This window comes from Dendrobium catenatum, unplaced genomic scaffold, assembly GCF_001605985.2.
Source record: "Dendrobium catenatum unplaced genomic scaffold, ASM160598v2 original_scaffold_101791, whole genome shotgun sequence".
NCBI lineage: Eukaryota > Viridiplantae > Streptophyta > Magnoliopsida > Asparagales > Orchidaceae > Dendrobium > Dendrobium catenatum.
In genome coordinates this window covers 483,633-500,049 of record NW_021420229.1, presented here as the reverse complement: position 1 = coordinate 500,049, position 16,417 = coordinate 483,633, and the positions used below count along the sequence as shown (strand labels likewise).

The 16,417-nt window shown below is 36.7% G+C and overlaps 1 protein-coding gene across 1 annotated transcript in view; it reads left to right on the top strand.

Annotated features, from left to right (window-relative positions):
• LOC110105509 overlaps window positions 1-16,417 on the top strand; it is a 63,854-nt gene that overhangs the window by 36,034 nt on the left and 11,403 nt on the right. Inside the window, exon 8 of the mRNA XM_020835039.2 lies at window positions 5,002-5,245. Coding sequence (XP_020690698.1) covers window positions 5,002-5,245 — 244 coding nt within the window. The remainder of the gene's footprint in view (window positions 1-5,001; window positions 5,246-16,417) is intronic.

The following is a 16,417-nucleotide window of genomic DNA, read 5'->3' as shown; positions in this document are numbered from 1 at the left end:
ACTTTCGATTAAGTAGTCGTCAATCAAATACAGTAGAGAATACGTGTTATTTGGCTATAAGTAGCAGCCAATGGCATATGAAATTTTGAAATTTGAGAAATTTGAAGTTCATATGTTTGGAATATTGGGTGAGAGATTGAAAAATTGAATTTAAAACATGGAATTTTTCACCATCTGAGACATAAAGCGATGGTGGGGGGAATATATATGAGCCCGATCAAGAGAATCCCATTGGTTCCGTCGATCTTGGCCGATCTATGTCTTCGGTTATCTAGTCAGAGGAGGTAGTCGAGCCACAACCTGACAAGAGGATCATTGTCGGCAAAGCAAGGGTTGCTGTCTAAGGTACCTGTAGACCTGTGGTGGGTATTTGTTAAGGGACAATTTAAATCCACCTTAGCTAACAGAGGGCTCTTCTCGTCATCCATCACTGCACTATCTTATGATTCATATCTCAAGGATTAACGCTATTAAGGAGTGTTTGGCTCTGCCATAAACCGTAATCTGTGGGCCATTTGGCGGCAAAACCCTCAGTTCAGAGGCCCCGGCGTTTACTGCATGACTATTGGGCAAAACTGCCCGTTAGGAGGCACGTTACCACGTCCTTCGGCCAAGAGAGTTGATTTGAGAATGGATCCTAGGTATCATTTTCGATCTCGGCATTTTAGCTTTTTGGTACTGAGGGTAAAAATTTTCTATTTGTCCCCCAGCAAACTGTTGCATGAGGTGGAGGATTTTTCTTCAGCGTGTAGAGATGGGAAAGTTAAGTTTTAATATTTTTGATTTTTGGAATGATGTTTTTTTAATTTTCTGGATTTTTGGGTGGAGCTTTTGGTTTTTGAAGTTTTATGGTATTTTGGTGGAGCTATGGATATTGAAATGTATTTGGATATTTAGGAGATAAAATTTAAAATTTTGAGACACTCGGTTCGAGAACTTGCAATTCAACCACGCCATCATCGGGGTGTTCGGGGTCTCTTTATGGATTGAACCTTGTCAACCTATCGGGCTGTCGACAAGGATCGGGTTTTCGTAGGTTTTATGCCTTTGTGATAGTGAATTCTCATTGTATATAGGCCTGAAGCCTAATTGGATGTATTAAGACAGAATATAACGATCGCCAAACCTATTTTGTTTGTGTTCGAACCCTGTCGCTTTCTATTGACCTCGTATTAGAGGATCAGTTATCAACCTGAATTCACTTGTCACGCCCGCGCAGCATCCTAACGTTACGTGTGTACCAATAAACGCTCGCCAGGGCCCTGCTGGTTGAATTGTATTTTCCCCTTTAGTACCCTTTGTGTTACATATTACATTGTGCCGTGTTAGGAGTATTTGATATATTGTAGACGCCTTTTGTCTGCATGTTACGGAGATGCAGATCCGTGTCGGGGTGGCTGCAGATAGTAGCATGCTTTTGGATCATTTGTTTGCTGCTTTTGTAGATGTAGACTATCGTGCACTATTGTTGATTTTGTAGCGGATCATTAATGACTAACTAGATCTTCCTGCCTATAACCCTGTAGTGTTCGTACTTTTGGTCTAAAGCCTATGATGTATTTGTCGTATGATGTCTACTTAATGTTATTACCGATCTCTTTGTAGGAACTTGCATTTGCCGGAATTCCACGTCTCCCTCTTATTTTCTTTACTTTTTGAGTTCAATGCATCTGTTGTCAATAGATTTCTATATCTGCTTACATAGTGACTGCAAATGGTCATACTACATGTCCACTTTTGGCTGAGTTTGTATCTTTGTAGTGTAGCAGCATTCACATCTTCTTGCATTTCTTGATAGCTTGAATCTCCCAAATCGCTTAAAACCTATGCTATTGATTGATTGTAAGCATGTGGTATCCTTCAATTTGATCTCTGTTTGTAGAAGTTTGTGTGTTCCGTTACATATCTGATGATCCTTCTTGATGGAGATTAGATATGTCTATTGTCATGTAATCCTGGTCAATTTTGTTGCAGTTACCAATTCCCATTGGACTAGCTATGACCCATTGAACTCGTTGCATCTCAATAATCTATAAGAACGATGTCGTTGTATCTAAATTTGTTGTTGACTGTCGGACGATGATACGACCATTACAATTCTTCATACATACATTTTCAGCAAACCTAACATGCTCATTGTAGCTTTTCCTTTCAATGTTCATGCACTCATGTTTTGGCTTGTAAATCTTATATTTTGAAGGTGGTTTTCTATCTATGATAATTGATATTTTAATCTGCACTGAGATTCAATACAAAATGTATTATTGTTGTCTAAGAGAGATTTCATGTCGAAATTTGTATGAATTCGTGGTGTGAGTGCTTGCTTGGATCACTTTCCCTCTTTGATTTTACAACTCACATGTCTATTGGCAACATGATGGATGATTCCACATAAAGCCTTTATTGTTTACTGAGCAAATTACAATCATTGACATTTTAAAACAATGTTTTTGTTTCCAATCAAAGCTTGAGTTAATACTCATTTATTTCATTGGGTTTTCAAATTGTGCAACGCGCATGAGTCCAAATCAAGTTCCTTGTAGTCAATTTGTAAGTCAAGTTCTTGTCAATTGAGTTTATGTCACATGTTTGAGTTCAATGTCAACAGTTACCTCGCCAGTTCAAGTCATATAGGTCGAGTTAAGTCCTTGATTAATTTGTCCAAGTCTTTATTTCACTTGCAGTCATAGTCAAGTCAAAGTTTGGATTCAAGTTTATTTAGGTTCAAATTATTGCCTTTTGCACATTTTTTTTTATTTGGGTTTCATTGCTTATAAGTATTTAGATCTTGTTCAACAGTAGGATCAGTCCTTCGTGTTAATCAAGTCCATGTTCCAAAATTGGCTCCAAGTTCTTGGATTTCAATCAAATTCGGCAGCCTCCGGCGTCTCCCTCGTTAAGGGCAAAAAACCAAGAGGCCGCCTAGCCCGCACGCACCAAAGGCGTCATGGTTGGTGTTTGTGTGAGTATCGCGGCGGTTGTATTTATTTTCTTCCTCCCACCACACACACAATGGTGTGCCTTGGGGTTTTCAAAAATGCATTTTTTTAAAAAAGGCAAATTTTTGACATTTCCCCTCGCTCGGAGTGTACTATTGAGGACCCCGCTTCGCGTATGTGCCGCACCGGGGTCCATCCCATCACGCGCCCAAGGCGTGCTTGGGGCGAGTTTTCCGGTCGCTACAACATTGAACAAAGTTTGAGTTAGAAAATTTATACCTTCGTGGGTTGTCGTGGTTGACAACGGGAATCGAGGGTCCTCGCCACCTTTGCGTAGGTGTCGCACCATTCCCTCCTACCACGCTCACAAAGGCGCTGCTTAGGTGTTGCCGTCGACACGAACACCGAGGAAGGACGAGTGGAAGAAACATTTTCTTTTCAATTATAATTTAATTATAAATTCAATAATAATTATTAATCAATAATAATCAATTATATTATAAACTATAACAATAAATAATTAATTATAATTAATAATGATTAATTATATTAATTAAATATTATAATCAGTAGTTATTATTAATTAATTATTCAATTAGTTATAACTAATTAATAATTAATTATAATTATAAAGATTAATTATATCTAAAGTAAATAATCATTATATTATATTGTATTAATTAATTATACTTAATTAATAATCAATTATAATTAATTATAAATACTAATAATTATAATTAATTATAATATTAAAAAGAAAATCAAATCCCTTCTCTCCCTACTGCTCTTTGTTCTCGGTTTTACGGGACTTGGCTGAAGAAGCGAGCTGAAGGGAGAAAGTTACCTTCACAGCAAGCCGCTCCTGTTGTTGCTTGAGATCAAAATGTCGGAACTTCCGACCCGATGGAGAAGGGGCACCGGCTAGGGGAGATCCAAGGCAGAGGGGATCGGGAGTATGGAGGAGTCGTGCGTCGGAGCTGGTTCGGTAAGGTAAGGTAAAGCCTCTCTTGCTCTCTCTCTCTCTCTCTCTCTCTCTATCTCTCTCTCTCTCTCTCTACGGTTTTGCGAACAAAGCAGCGACGGAGAGAGGTCGGACGGAAACGACAATGGGTTGGCTGAAGAGGTAAGGTCGGAAGATAGGGAGATTCGGCCGGAGTTGATGTCGGGTTTGTTGTGTGGAATCGAACAGAGGAGAGGGTGGTCGGGATTTGGTCGGAGCAGTGAAGGGGGACGGGAGAGAGTGAGAGCGGGATTGAGGAGAGAGTCGAGAGTCGAAGAGCAACCGAAAGCTTCGCTCGGGTGGCTCGGGTGGCTATTTAACGACGCGAATGAACCTCCTCGAGCGGAGTTTGAGCAGGATTCGTGGGATACGACTCAAGCGGCGCCGAATCAGCGCAATTTCGACAGGATATCGTGGGTTCGACGGGTAAGAGGCTTATGCGCATGATTTTTTCTTTCATTTCTTCTCAATTTTGATTCTATTGGGTATGACATGAAGGTCAACATTGGTTGTATTCTGTTATTTATCTTCTGATGTTTTGAGCAATATCCTTAGCTTTCACATAATTTATACGTGTTTAAAATTTTTGCTTGCCAATCTCCCTAAATTTCCGTTTATATGGTTTAAGACTTGTGCCGAGAGAGAGGGCAATGTTAGTAATCTGGCATTACTAGAAGTTATGTATTACCCATATCTTTATTGTTTTTTTTTTTGGCTTGGTGGGGGGATGTATGTGTATTTATGGAATATAACACCCCTTTGTACGTTTTCTTATCATGAATGATGGAAATATTGTGTGTATAACTTTTAGTGAGCCATCATTGCAAGTGTTCTGTTCTTGTCATCCTATTTTCTGTTTTGTTCTTTTGAATTTCTCTATTTGCATGCCTGTGTTCCTTCACCCCTTACGATCCTTTGTTGATTGATGAGTTGATTGAGTTCTTTCAACCATGTTGTTCAGGATGATACAGACTATCCTTGCTTAATGCAATCTTCATATCTTGGACCTGATTTTTTAAGTTTTCATGTAATTATATTCTCTAATACACAGAGCTTTTGTAGGGGATGGATAGGTTATGTCGTTGTGGGACTGCTGCTTTTTATGGCAGTTTTCATGCTGGTTACCAGATTTTACAATCAAGGCAGGCCTATTGATGAGGTCAAGGTGCAGGCTCCTCCGCCAATGAATGCAATGGAACAGCTCTTGGCCGTTCAGAATGCTATTTCTCAGGTTGAGGAGCTTGTGCAGGATGGAAACATAATTCTATTGAAGTTGCGAGCTCTACTACTTGCGATCCCTTTGCAGGTTTTTTTCCTTATCTACTTTTAGTGTTTTCATTAACCTGAAATAGTTTGATGGAGTCTCTTAAGTTTATGAATTTTCTATAAACTTACACTTCTGATAGAATAGTTTGGGCCAATATTGGAGTTAGAGACAACAATATATATGGTTATTAATGCTATTTGTACAACATTGATTCTCTTTTGCAAACGACAATATAATATGCCACACATAGAGAGTTATGAGCGCCCAGTGCTAAGTTTTGGAGGAGGAAAATGAATGCTTAAAAGTTGAACTAAATTTAACATCAGATAGGATAATTAATTCACTAAAGAGATTTCCAAAGAGATTTCAGAAGGGTCTGGGGGTAAATTTTAATGTTAGATGGCTAATGGTGATGAGATGGCATGGCAAAATATTAAAGAAAAATAATAGCTGCAAAGAAATCTAAAAAGTTAATCATCATTAACCTTGCACAAACAATTTGGTGTTTGGATTTATTTATCTTCTTTCATTCATTCCTATATTGTACTACATTGAGTGTTAATTCTAATTGTGCAATTAATTTTTGGTGTACTTGTTAATTGTTGTAATATTATCCACTTGTATTATTAGTGCATCTTATTTTCCTTATTGTACTTATTCAAATTCTTTAAGTCTTTTTTTTTCTACTATTTTATCCAATGTTTAAAATTGCGCAATGGGTATTGAGGCGTTTTTTATTCATGAGGTGAGGCGTAAGCCTTAAGGCATTTTGAGGCGTAAGCCTCAAAATAAAAAATTGCGTAAAGTGATAATAAATCTCAAAAGTGATTTTTATATAATACCTAAATAATATATTAAATGATGACATATTAATTTTATATTGAATTATGTATTAACAAATTGACATACACATGAAACAAAAAATTGCACAATATCTAAAGTGAAGACGTGATTTATGTTAGTTTTAACAAAAAAAATTATACAAATAGGATGAGGCGTAAGCCTCACGCTAGCGAGGCGAGGCGAGCCTCAGCCAACTTGAAGCGCAAGCCTCATAAAAAAGCTAGAGGCGTAAGCGTCGAGGCGTTTTTCACTAGAATTGCGCTGAGGGGGGCATCATATTGCGCAATTTTAAACAATGATTTTATCTTTGATAGAAATTAATTTCACTTTGTCTTTAATATATTCCGTAAGTCTTTATCTTTAGTTTTTTCACACATCCTCTAAAGACTATGAACTTGCCACACTTAAGTTGGCTATTATATCTGAAGCACAAATACCTCTAAATGCTCTCAGTATTCGTGTTGGACATATACATGGCTCTAATCTGCTCCGTCACATGTCCAACATGTCCAAAACTTTGTTAGTTTCATTTAAGAGTAAAATTTGCTTTGGAGACGGGACAGACACACCACAATATGCGCAAACACGAGAGCTTGGCAAACAATGGAATTTAAATACAAAATTTTATCTCATTTGCCTTTTTCTCAATGAGAGTTAGAAACATCGAGAGAATTTTTATCTCATGCCTTAGCTTAGTGAGTCGAGCTACTCTATTTGCAATATCACCTCACTTTGACGGAGGAATTAGATTCTGACATACGAGCGAGGCTCAACTTCAATTTTGATGTGCTTTAGGCTTACCTTCAAGCTCAAGACTTTGACTTAAAAGCACGACTTAGACTTTGACACGTGAGGTTTGGCTATGGTTTTGACGGTCTTAGGTTTACCTGTCATGCACAACTTCTGCTTCGATGTAGGACTTTGACTTTAACACATGAGATTTGGCATCGGTTCTGCTTTGACATAGACTTTTAGCTTCAAATATTATGAACGTTTTTGTATTAATTTGTTAAATTTTTACTCTTTTACTGCAATATCTCATTGAAACTGTTGTCTAAATTTAGATTTTACTATAGCAAGATTTTCTAAGGATATATTTTTGTTGACATTTTTTGTCAAAGAAATTCTTCTTTTTTTTGAGCAAGTAATATTTTTTTATATAATAGGGTAATGACTTATGAAATGGGCACTAATATGATCGGTAATTATCCCATAGAGAATGATATTCAACTTTTATAAATATATGTTACCAAATTAGACAAAGTAGGATTAATTGGAGTAAGAGGCAATATTTTTTTTTAATCAAGGAATGTTTTAGAGAACATATAATTTCAATATCTTTTTTATTAAGGAATGTTTTAGGGAACATTTGCATGCTAGAGATTATTTGCACAAAGAAATTGTTTGCTTGTTCTATTAAGCAGCCTTTCCATGTTTTTTTTGCAATGAATTGATATTACTTTAATGCTTTTTCATATGCAACCAACAATGCTATTACGAAATACATTTCTTTTGATTATGATCTTTTGAAGACAACATTGCTTCAGATGGAAAGAATAGATGTTGAAAGAATCAATCAACTTATAAAAGAGGCTTAGAATAAGAATTGGAGTTATTATTATATGTGATGGTTTGATTGATACACAAAGAAGACATCTCATTAATTTCATGGGCATTATAGATTTTGAGCGTGTATGTTTATAGAGGTCATCAATGTTGGAGAAATTTTATCATCTCAATGGATTGAGATATTTTTGATCGAGTACGACATAAAAATTAATATATTATCCCAAAGAACAAACATATTATCTCGCTATGGACTCAATAAGAAACCTCACTTTTTATATTTTAACAGAGATTTCTACCTATTCAATATTTAGTTGAATAGGGTTTATTTTATTCCGAGGTACGAATGCCTATAGGGGCAAGCTCCTATGGTTAATTACATCTCAAACGTTTGTTACATGAGAATACTTTTGATTAAACTAGTGGTTTCTTTAGAGTCATTAAAGCATTAGCTAGAGTTTTTCATTTCTTAAACTTGATAAATTCTTATTCAAAGATTTGGTCTTTGAGAATTTCAAGGGAAATGTGATCAACTTTTAAAGTTGATTTTTAGGAATGGAAGTCAAAGGAATGAATTGTAGGAGCACTTAATTTTGAGGAAACTTAGAGGTACTAAAACTATTTTATGTTGGGGTTTACATTTAAAAAAAAAATTGTTCAAGTTGACCAATTTGATTTAGAACATTGGGGCTTATATTCTAAAAGCACATGTTGAAGAAAATACTTAAAATGTGAGGTTTTATGAAGGGACTGAAGTTAACAACAACTTCAGATCTTAGGGCTAAGGTGAGGACTACTAAAGAATAGTGCCTCAAACCTAAGTCTAACAGAATGCAAGAGACTTACCAACCTACACCTCACATGAGGCATAAGTCAGCTCGACATCCGGATTTATAATCCTACTTAAAAAGGACTACCAGCTAACACACCTAATCACTTTTAAAATTATGTAGACCGATCTCAATCTGTATGAAGAATAGGGAAAACAATTTTTGATTTAGAAGATATGACTTACAGCTTGGCTTTTAGGCCAATATGCCTAATCATGTGGGTATGCATATGCTGACTCATTGAATGTAGATTTTTGTTATCTAGTTCTCAAGTGAGGACTTTCTATATGTGACACATCGACCATACATGATAATTTTAGTTTTTGAAAACTTAGCTCATTTAGAGTGAGCCATGCAAATTTTTTTTTATTTGAAATTTAGTTATTCCCATGATTGATTTTAGATTGTTTACATGTTAATTGAAAGAAAAAATAGTTTTATCCTAAGAGCCTACCACATAACAAAGTCCAGGCCACTCCCTCTTAAAACAAGTGAAGAAATTTAGAAAAAAACATACATTTCTAATGCGCACTCAGTAAACAATCAAAACATACTTGTTTATATAAATCAACCAAAAGGAAAGTAAAGTATAATGTCCGAATTATTACAATTTTGGGAAAGCTACAAAAGTGGCAGCTGAGTTGCCTGCCTTATACAAACCCAGAATAATTACAGACTCGACTTGTGTGTGTTCATCCTTTTAATCCATCTCTCCTTTAAATATATCCCACAAGTTTACATATACATCCAACAAATATATTTTAAAATATAAAAGACCCAGGTTTGCAAAACAGAAATAGAGTTAGAAGCATTTATATGAAAAAAATAACATCACAGAATTGCCTGGTACTTAAATTGCCAAGCCATGTTTCTATCATATTGGCCATGCCTCATTGGGGAGTTTTAAGCAGTATCTGTGTGCAAGCATTTTTTATAATTATGTTTTAATTACCCCATCTTAGACACTATGATGTACGGACACGGACACAGCGACACGGACATGACACGTTACGGACACGGGGCACGACGTTTTTAGAAAATATAGGACACGGGTACGGCGCGGACACGGCAATACATTTTTTTTATATAGTGTATATATATTAATGTAATATCATATTAAAAATGACAAACAATAATAAATGAATGACATGATAACTTGTCTAGCTTATAATATAAAATATTTAGTACAAAATATCTAGTGCAACCACAAAAATATAAGCAAATAATCACTTACTACAACATCAATCATTCAAGCTTCAACTACTAGGATTAGCTTTAGAGGTTTGTTTTTGGCCTTTAATATTATCATCATTGAATATCACTGCTTTCAACTCTGGTTCAACAAGAGAGAGATTTGTAATTGTGCAAAAAGAGAGGAGATGAAAATACATTCACTGCCAAAGAGAAATGAAAATGAGAATATTCGATGAATGGGTATTAAATGCAAACGTTGATTTGGTGTTGTGGATAGGAAATAATAAATTTAGTTTAAATCTCGTCAAATATAAGAAATTATATTTTTAAAAAATTTTAAAATATTTCAGATAAGCGTGTTCGCGGACACGCGTGTCCAATTTGATTTTAATATTTTTTTAATTGGACACGTTTTCGGCGTGTCCGACACGTGTTGGAGTGTCGGACGAGTGTCGTGTCGGACACGTTGTCGGACACTGCACGCCTCTTTGAGGAGAAGTGTCAGTCCACTTGGAGAAAAAAAAATCTCTATCCTATCCAGGTAGAGATAAGTGCCCACAATGTAAACCATCCTATCCATTTAAAAGACAACTACACACAACGCAGACAATCCAATAAGCATCACACCACAATGTTAATCACAAGCACAATTAAAGAAAAATTCTAGTCCCACCTTGCCTATGATTGTGCACCTAAGTGTGTGCCGGATGTGTGGTATGACACACTACGATAAGCATTTTATTTTGTTGAGGAATATTAGATATTTAATCTTAATCCTAGGGGTATTTCACTTCAAGTTGTTTGTGACTTGAGGCTTTTATTTAATTTTTTAATTATTTAATATTTAGAAGGTTTACGAAGAACTCATAAAATAACCACTGCTTGCTTTGAGGCAAGCATGCTACTTATGAAATCCTAAGATTCATTAATGTAGGAATTTCACCTTTTGGAGTGGAAAGATTAATCATTGTATCAAAAGAAACCTAAATGATTTTTATGAATTTTAGAGTTCTCTAATATCTGGATAAGAGAAAAATGTCCACCTAATAGGGTAAGATGTCATGCCTAAGGATTTGACTTAGGATTTTATGAAATCCACCTAATAGGGTAAGGTGAATTTCAATAGAAAGAGGCTCTTAAAGGACATTTAAATGTTATATTTTAAATGTCATGAGAGGAGAAAACACTTACTTTGGTTAAGTGAAATTGTTACTTCGAGTTTGAGTCAATAGAGAGATCACCTACTTGATTGGGGATCAAAATAGATGAGAATGAAAGACCCCAAAGCTTTGGAGCTAAGAGATTGGAGAATTCTCTTCAGCTTTTGGAGCTAAAGAGAGGGGAAATCTCTTTGGGCTAAGGCTAGAAATCTTCTAAGGCTTTTAGAGCCCATAGAAGTGAGAGGAAGCATGTAGTTTTGAGGCTAAAAATCAAGAGTTCTCCTTGAGTTTTTGTATTCAAAGAGAGGGATTCATTTGCTTAATTTGGGATCAGCAAATGGGAGGAGCTAGGATTTTGATTCCTATGTTTGGTGGCACCTATTGATTTTGGCTCAATAGGTGAGGAAGATTTGTAACTTTGGAGTTACAAACCACATGAGTTATCATTAAATTTTTTGTTTAACGTGAGATGTTTGATTTTCTTAATGTGAATGAAGCAAATGCATGGAATGATATGTAAATTTGGACTACAAATCAAGAGTTCTTTGAACTTTTGGGTGTCCAAAGAAAGAAACTCATTTACCTAACTTAGGTTAGGAGAATTAAAGAGATACAATTTATATCCCTCTGCTTATATGTGATTATTTGTTAATTTTGACTCAACAAATGAATTGGTTAGATATGAATTTTCTAAGACTTTCGGAGTCCATAAAAAAGAGGAGTGAGACTTATAGCTTTGGGAATACAAGTCAAGAAGCATTCATTGAAGTTTGTATTCAATGATGCATGATTATCTACCTAGTTTGGTTTAGGTAAATATGGGAGGGTGATATGTAAATTTGAATTACAAATTAGGAAGAGTTTCTTTGAACTTTTAGGTGTTCAAAGAGGGGAGCTCATTTTTCTAACTTTAGTTGGAAGGATGGAATAGGGATGGAATTTTGATTCCTATAATCTACTTATGCTCTCCTAAACTCTCCAAAGGCATTTAGAGACTTTTAGATGAGTTTAGGAAAGGCACCTAGCAAGGATTTTGGAGGATTTCCTATGGCTTTTAGGCTAAGAAAAGTTAAGAATTTTCTACAATTTTGGCTTGTAGAAAAGGGAGGAGAAAATGCAATGTAGGGATTGCAAATTTATGAATATTCTTTTAAACATTTGGTGTTCAAAGAGAGATATTCTTTTGCCTAATTTGGGGCTAGACAAATGATGGAAACTAGGATTTAGATCCTATGTCTAAAGATTATTCATTGGTTTTGTGTCCCAACAAATGAAATGAAAGAACTTAGAATTTGGTTCTAAAATCAAGAGCTTACGACATGATGCATTTAGATTTTAGGGAAGTCCAAAATATCATGCATAAAGAAGATTGGTGATAGCTCCTAAGGGATGTTAAGATTCATGCAATGAAAGATTATGGTAGGCTTCAAATTTTATGCAAGAGGGAGATAGGCATTTGATAGAGAGCTCTCCATTTTCTTATAAGAGTGTTTTGGACTCATTTAATATAGGAAGATCACTTAAATGCCTCTAAATAGATTCTAAAGATCAATTTGTCATGATCTAAGAGAAACCTAGGAGTATGCATGATATAGCTTTATCATTCTAGGAGTTTCATCATATGCATAGGTTAATTGTCATTGCCCTTAACCAATCAACTTGCAAATTGCACCAAACATGCTTAGATAATTTCAATGTGTGGTGGGGTATCATCTATAGGCCTTTGAAAGCCATATAATACTCCATCTTTGCTTTACAACCATTAAAAAAAAAAATTAAATGAGCATGCTTATGAATTTGCAAACCTTAGGTAAACAACAAAATAAGCAAATGACCCGCAACATGATTTCATCTAGGATTTGAGTGATGCAAATTAATTTGATTAAGTGTGCAAACTAATTTGATTAAGTGTGCAAACATTCAGATTGGACTTTTTTCTTTACTTGTTTCAGCTCTCTAAATTTGGAGAAACATCAAGAGTGATTTCAATCAATCTATTCATCGTGAGATTTGAAACTTAAACATGAATGTTCGTGAAATACATCACTACTTGCTTGTAAACTTTATAAATTAATTGAAACATATACTTGAACATTTAACAAATTTGGAAAAAATCCCGAGTGTCATAGCAATGCAAACCTCCTATATTTTTAAGTTAATTTTGACACAACCTGTGATTTGCTAAGGAAGTGGTGCATGTTATAATATGAAACCTATGTGCCGGCATCATTCAAATTATGATCAAATGACAACGTCTAGCCTAGGGTTTGATCAAAGGAGAAGGATTGGACACAACATGAATGTGTTGCATGCAAGATAGGGACATTGGACACAAGTTCAACGATTAGGTGCCTCGCCGCGACCCTCTTTTGGCTCTCACATGAGAGCAAATCATAAGAAATCACCGGATTTCCACAATTTGACTAAGAGGACAGCGAACATATGCATCATTTTTGGGGTTTTGGAAAGCAAAACGCAAGGTTTCTATGGACCTAAGGTGTTTAGAGCGTCATACACACAAACAAAAGGCTTGGAGACCTAGGTTTTCTAAGTTTGAGAAATTTTACCTCACCAAAGTAAGTCTCGATGCGACCGAAAATGCTCTCGCCTTGCAAAGGCGAATTGAAGGAAGAAACTTATTGTCCAAAGCGCTCCGGACGTTGATTTTGCTGTCACAAGGTTGCCAGAGTGAGTGTAAGAGAAAAGAAATATTCCTACAGCAGGTCTTCACCTTTTAAAAGCCTTCACACCTCTCCACTTCACTTCCCTCATTGATTTCCAAATGTCTTCACTTGACCTCCACAGGATTTTTGAAGAAAGGGCAAGTGGCAGCACTTCTTACTTTCAGATCTTGGAAGACTTTTCTTTTTAAAAGACTAAGCAAAAGAAATTTCCCTCTTAGTTTAAAGAAGGGGAAAACAACAGCAAGTAGAAGCTTCTCTATTTCTCAGTTGAGCAGCAACGACTCTTAGTTCGACTTTTACGCGCATAGGAAGAGGTCTTGCATGCGACCATGATGAGGACATCGGAGATCAACGGCTACGATCTTGAGTTATTTATTTATATGTTTATGTACTAGTTTATTTCTTATTGTTGTTTTCCCCTTTATACCCTTTCGGGTGGTCATGTAATGTTGTAGCCCGAAGGGCATTTTAGTCTTTTATTTCTTTTCTTTTCTTGAGCCTATATATAGGCTAGTTGTTTTGTATTATGGGATGATGAATTGTTAATGAAAGTTTATTCTATTTGTTTGATCTCTTTGTGAGTTCATGAGAGGAGAATGATCTCTTTGTGAGTTCCGAGATTTCAAGATCTCTTTGTGAGTTCTTGAGGAGGAGATACTTGAGGTTTGTAGCTCCCTAGATTTTCCAATTTTTTTTTCTTATTTTCCTGGCATTTGTTTTTCCCTTCCCCATCTCCCTACACCCACCGGCTTCAACCCTCCCAAATTCCCACCCGCCGAACCTGCCCCAACCCAAGAAGCCCCTAGCCGCCAGCCACTTCAACCTTCCTTCTCCGTCGATCTTCACCTCCCTGCTTCCCCACAATCCTGCCGCCACACCCATCCTCAAAGCCGCTGGAATTCCCCAGCCTCTTCCCAACCGGAGGCACCCAAACTTCCCCACCTGCGTTCCCTAGGACCACACAATCACCGGCCCTTTCCCCCCATACAAGCTCCCCAAAATCTGAATTCAATTCCATCATTAAATCTTTCCTAATTTAGCCCACCAATTTAGGAGGAGATTTTAAATTTCAGAATTCAAAGATTTGAATTAATTCCTCTCTTAAATGTCCCCCCTCTAATTTGAGAGGTCTCATTCATTATAAATCTGAAATTAAATTTTTTTTATGTCCCAATCCCCTTAATTGCGTTGGGCCCCCTCTTAATGCCTAACCCTCTCTCGTCCTGTCTCTCTCTCCTTGACCGGCTCCTCCCCCCCCTCTCTCTCTCTCTTGCCTCATTAAATCACCTCCCACTAATTGCTTCAATCAACCCCTCATTAAGAAATGAATTTCCCTCCTTTCAACGTTATTTGAGGATTCAAAATTCAAAACCTAGCTCCTAAGACTTGCTCTAAATTGCTGGACGTTCCACTAAGAAATTGCTGCCCTGGAAACTCCGACCAGCCATAGTGCTACCAGATCTGCTCCTGTTTACTGACCAAAAATCCCTCAAGTGCTGTCCAAGGCGTTTCTAACCTCAAAGGCTGCTGTCCAAAGTTTTTCAGGGTCAAAATTGCTGGCCAGGCTTTCCTAGTGACCATCCAAACATCTTTAGTTGCTGTCCAGCCATCCTAGCAGATTTCCTACGGCTGTCTTGCTGTCTAGAGGGTCTCCGATTGCTGTCTAGGAGGTTCCCAAACCTTGTGTTGCTGCGCACTTCTTCCCCAACACCAAAGTGACTACGCCGGAGCTCCGTATTTGTCTTTCCCTTTGGTAAATGTTTCTTCCTACTCGTATATCTTCCTAATTCACCGTTCAATTGTGGTTGTAGTTTGATTCACAACGATTCTTGTTGATCCCTCCGCTAAAGCATAGTAATTTAGGGAGTTGAGTGAGGAATCCTTGCATAGTAATTAATCTTAGTGTTAATCTAGGGATCTCTCGTTGAAACCATGCATGTATGCAATGTTTGATAAACTGACTATTTTAAGATCTTAATTTCTATGCATGTGATTTAGCCTAAATTTGTCTTACTCTTTGTGCTTTATTTCGTCGTTTAAATTCACGATTAAGATATAATTATTTGTTCTAGGAATATTAAGCATGCAAATTTCCTTTAAGCAATTCATCCATGCAATTATGTTTCACATCATATTTGATATCAGAGCATGGTAGGCATAGGTGACATATGCTAGAAAACATCCTTGGAGTCTACCTAAGCAACCATGTGCTTGTTGGCATGCATACCATTGTTTAATTATGTTTATTTCACTGTTTTCCTTGCTGCCCATTAAATTCCTGCACCATTTTCATCACTTTAATTAGTCCATGTCATTGTTTAAGTGCTGTCCTTGTCACAATAACATCCCTAGTTGTCTAGGTTACTTAAACAATCATTATGGCTTGCTGTTCAGAAAATTTATGCAGCATTTAGAGGACTTTTGATGACCTTAACCTAGTGTTTAGGTGCTGTCAACTTCCCAAATCCCATCCTAAACACCTAGGCAGCTTCACCAACTGCTGTGGTTTGTTGTCCACACAAAATCTGCACCATTTAGTTGCATTAGGAGCAGTTCATTTAGTGTCTTAGTGCTGTCCAAGCCTTAGCAACCTTCCTAAGCGACTAGGTGACTTAAACCACTAGCTTAGCTTGCTGTCCAAACATTTTCTGCACCCTTTAGTGAGTCTAACTTAGTGTCTAAATGATGTCCCTTATGCCCATTCTTCTTTAAGCATCACTTAGCACTTTCCAATGAACTCGATAGGATTTCAAATGAAGTTAGATGACCTAGTTAGTCTTGTAGGCTCTCTAACTAAAACCACGAAGGAGGAATATGTCGACTCTCCCTACTCTAAGTACGTGCCTCATTCGGTTAATCATGCTAGTCGGAAGATGCCCCACTATGCTTATCAACCTAGACCTGAGCCTAAGCCTCAACGACCTCACTTAGAGT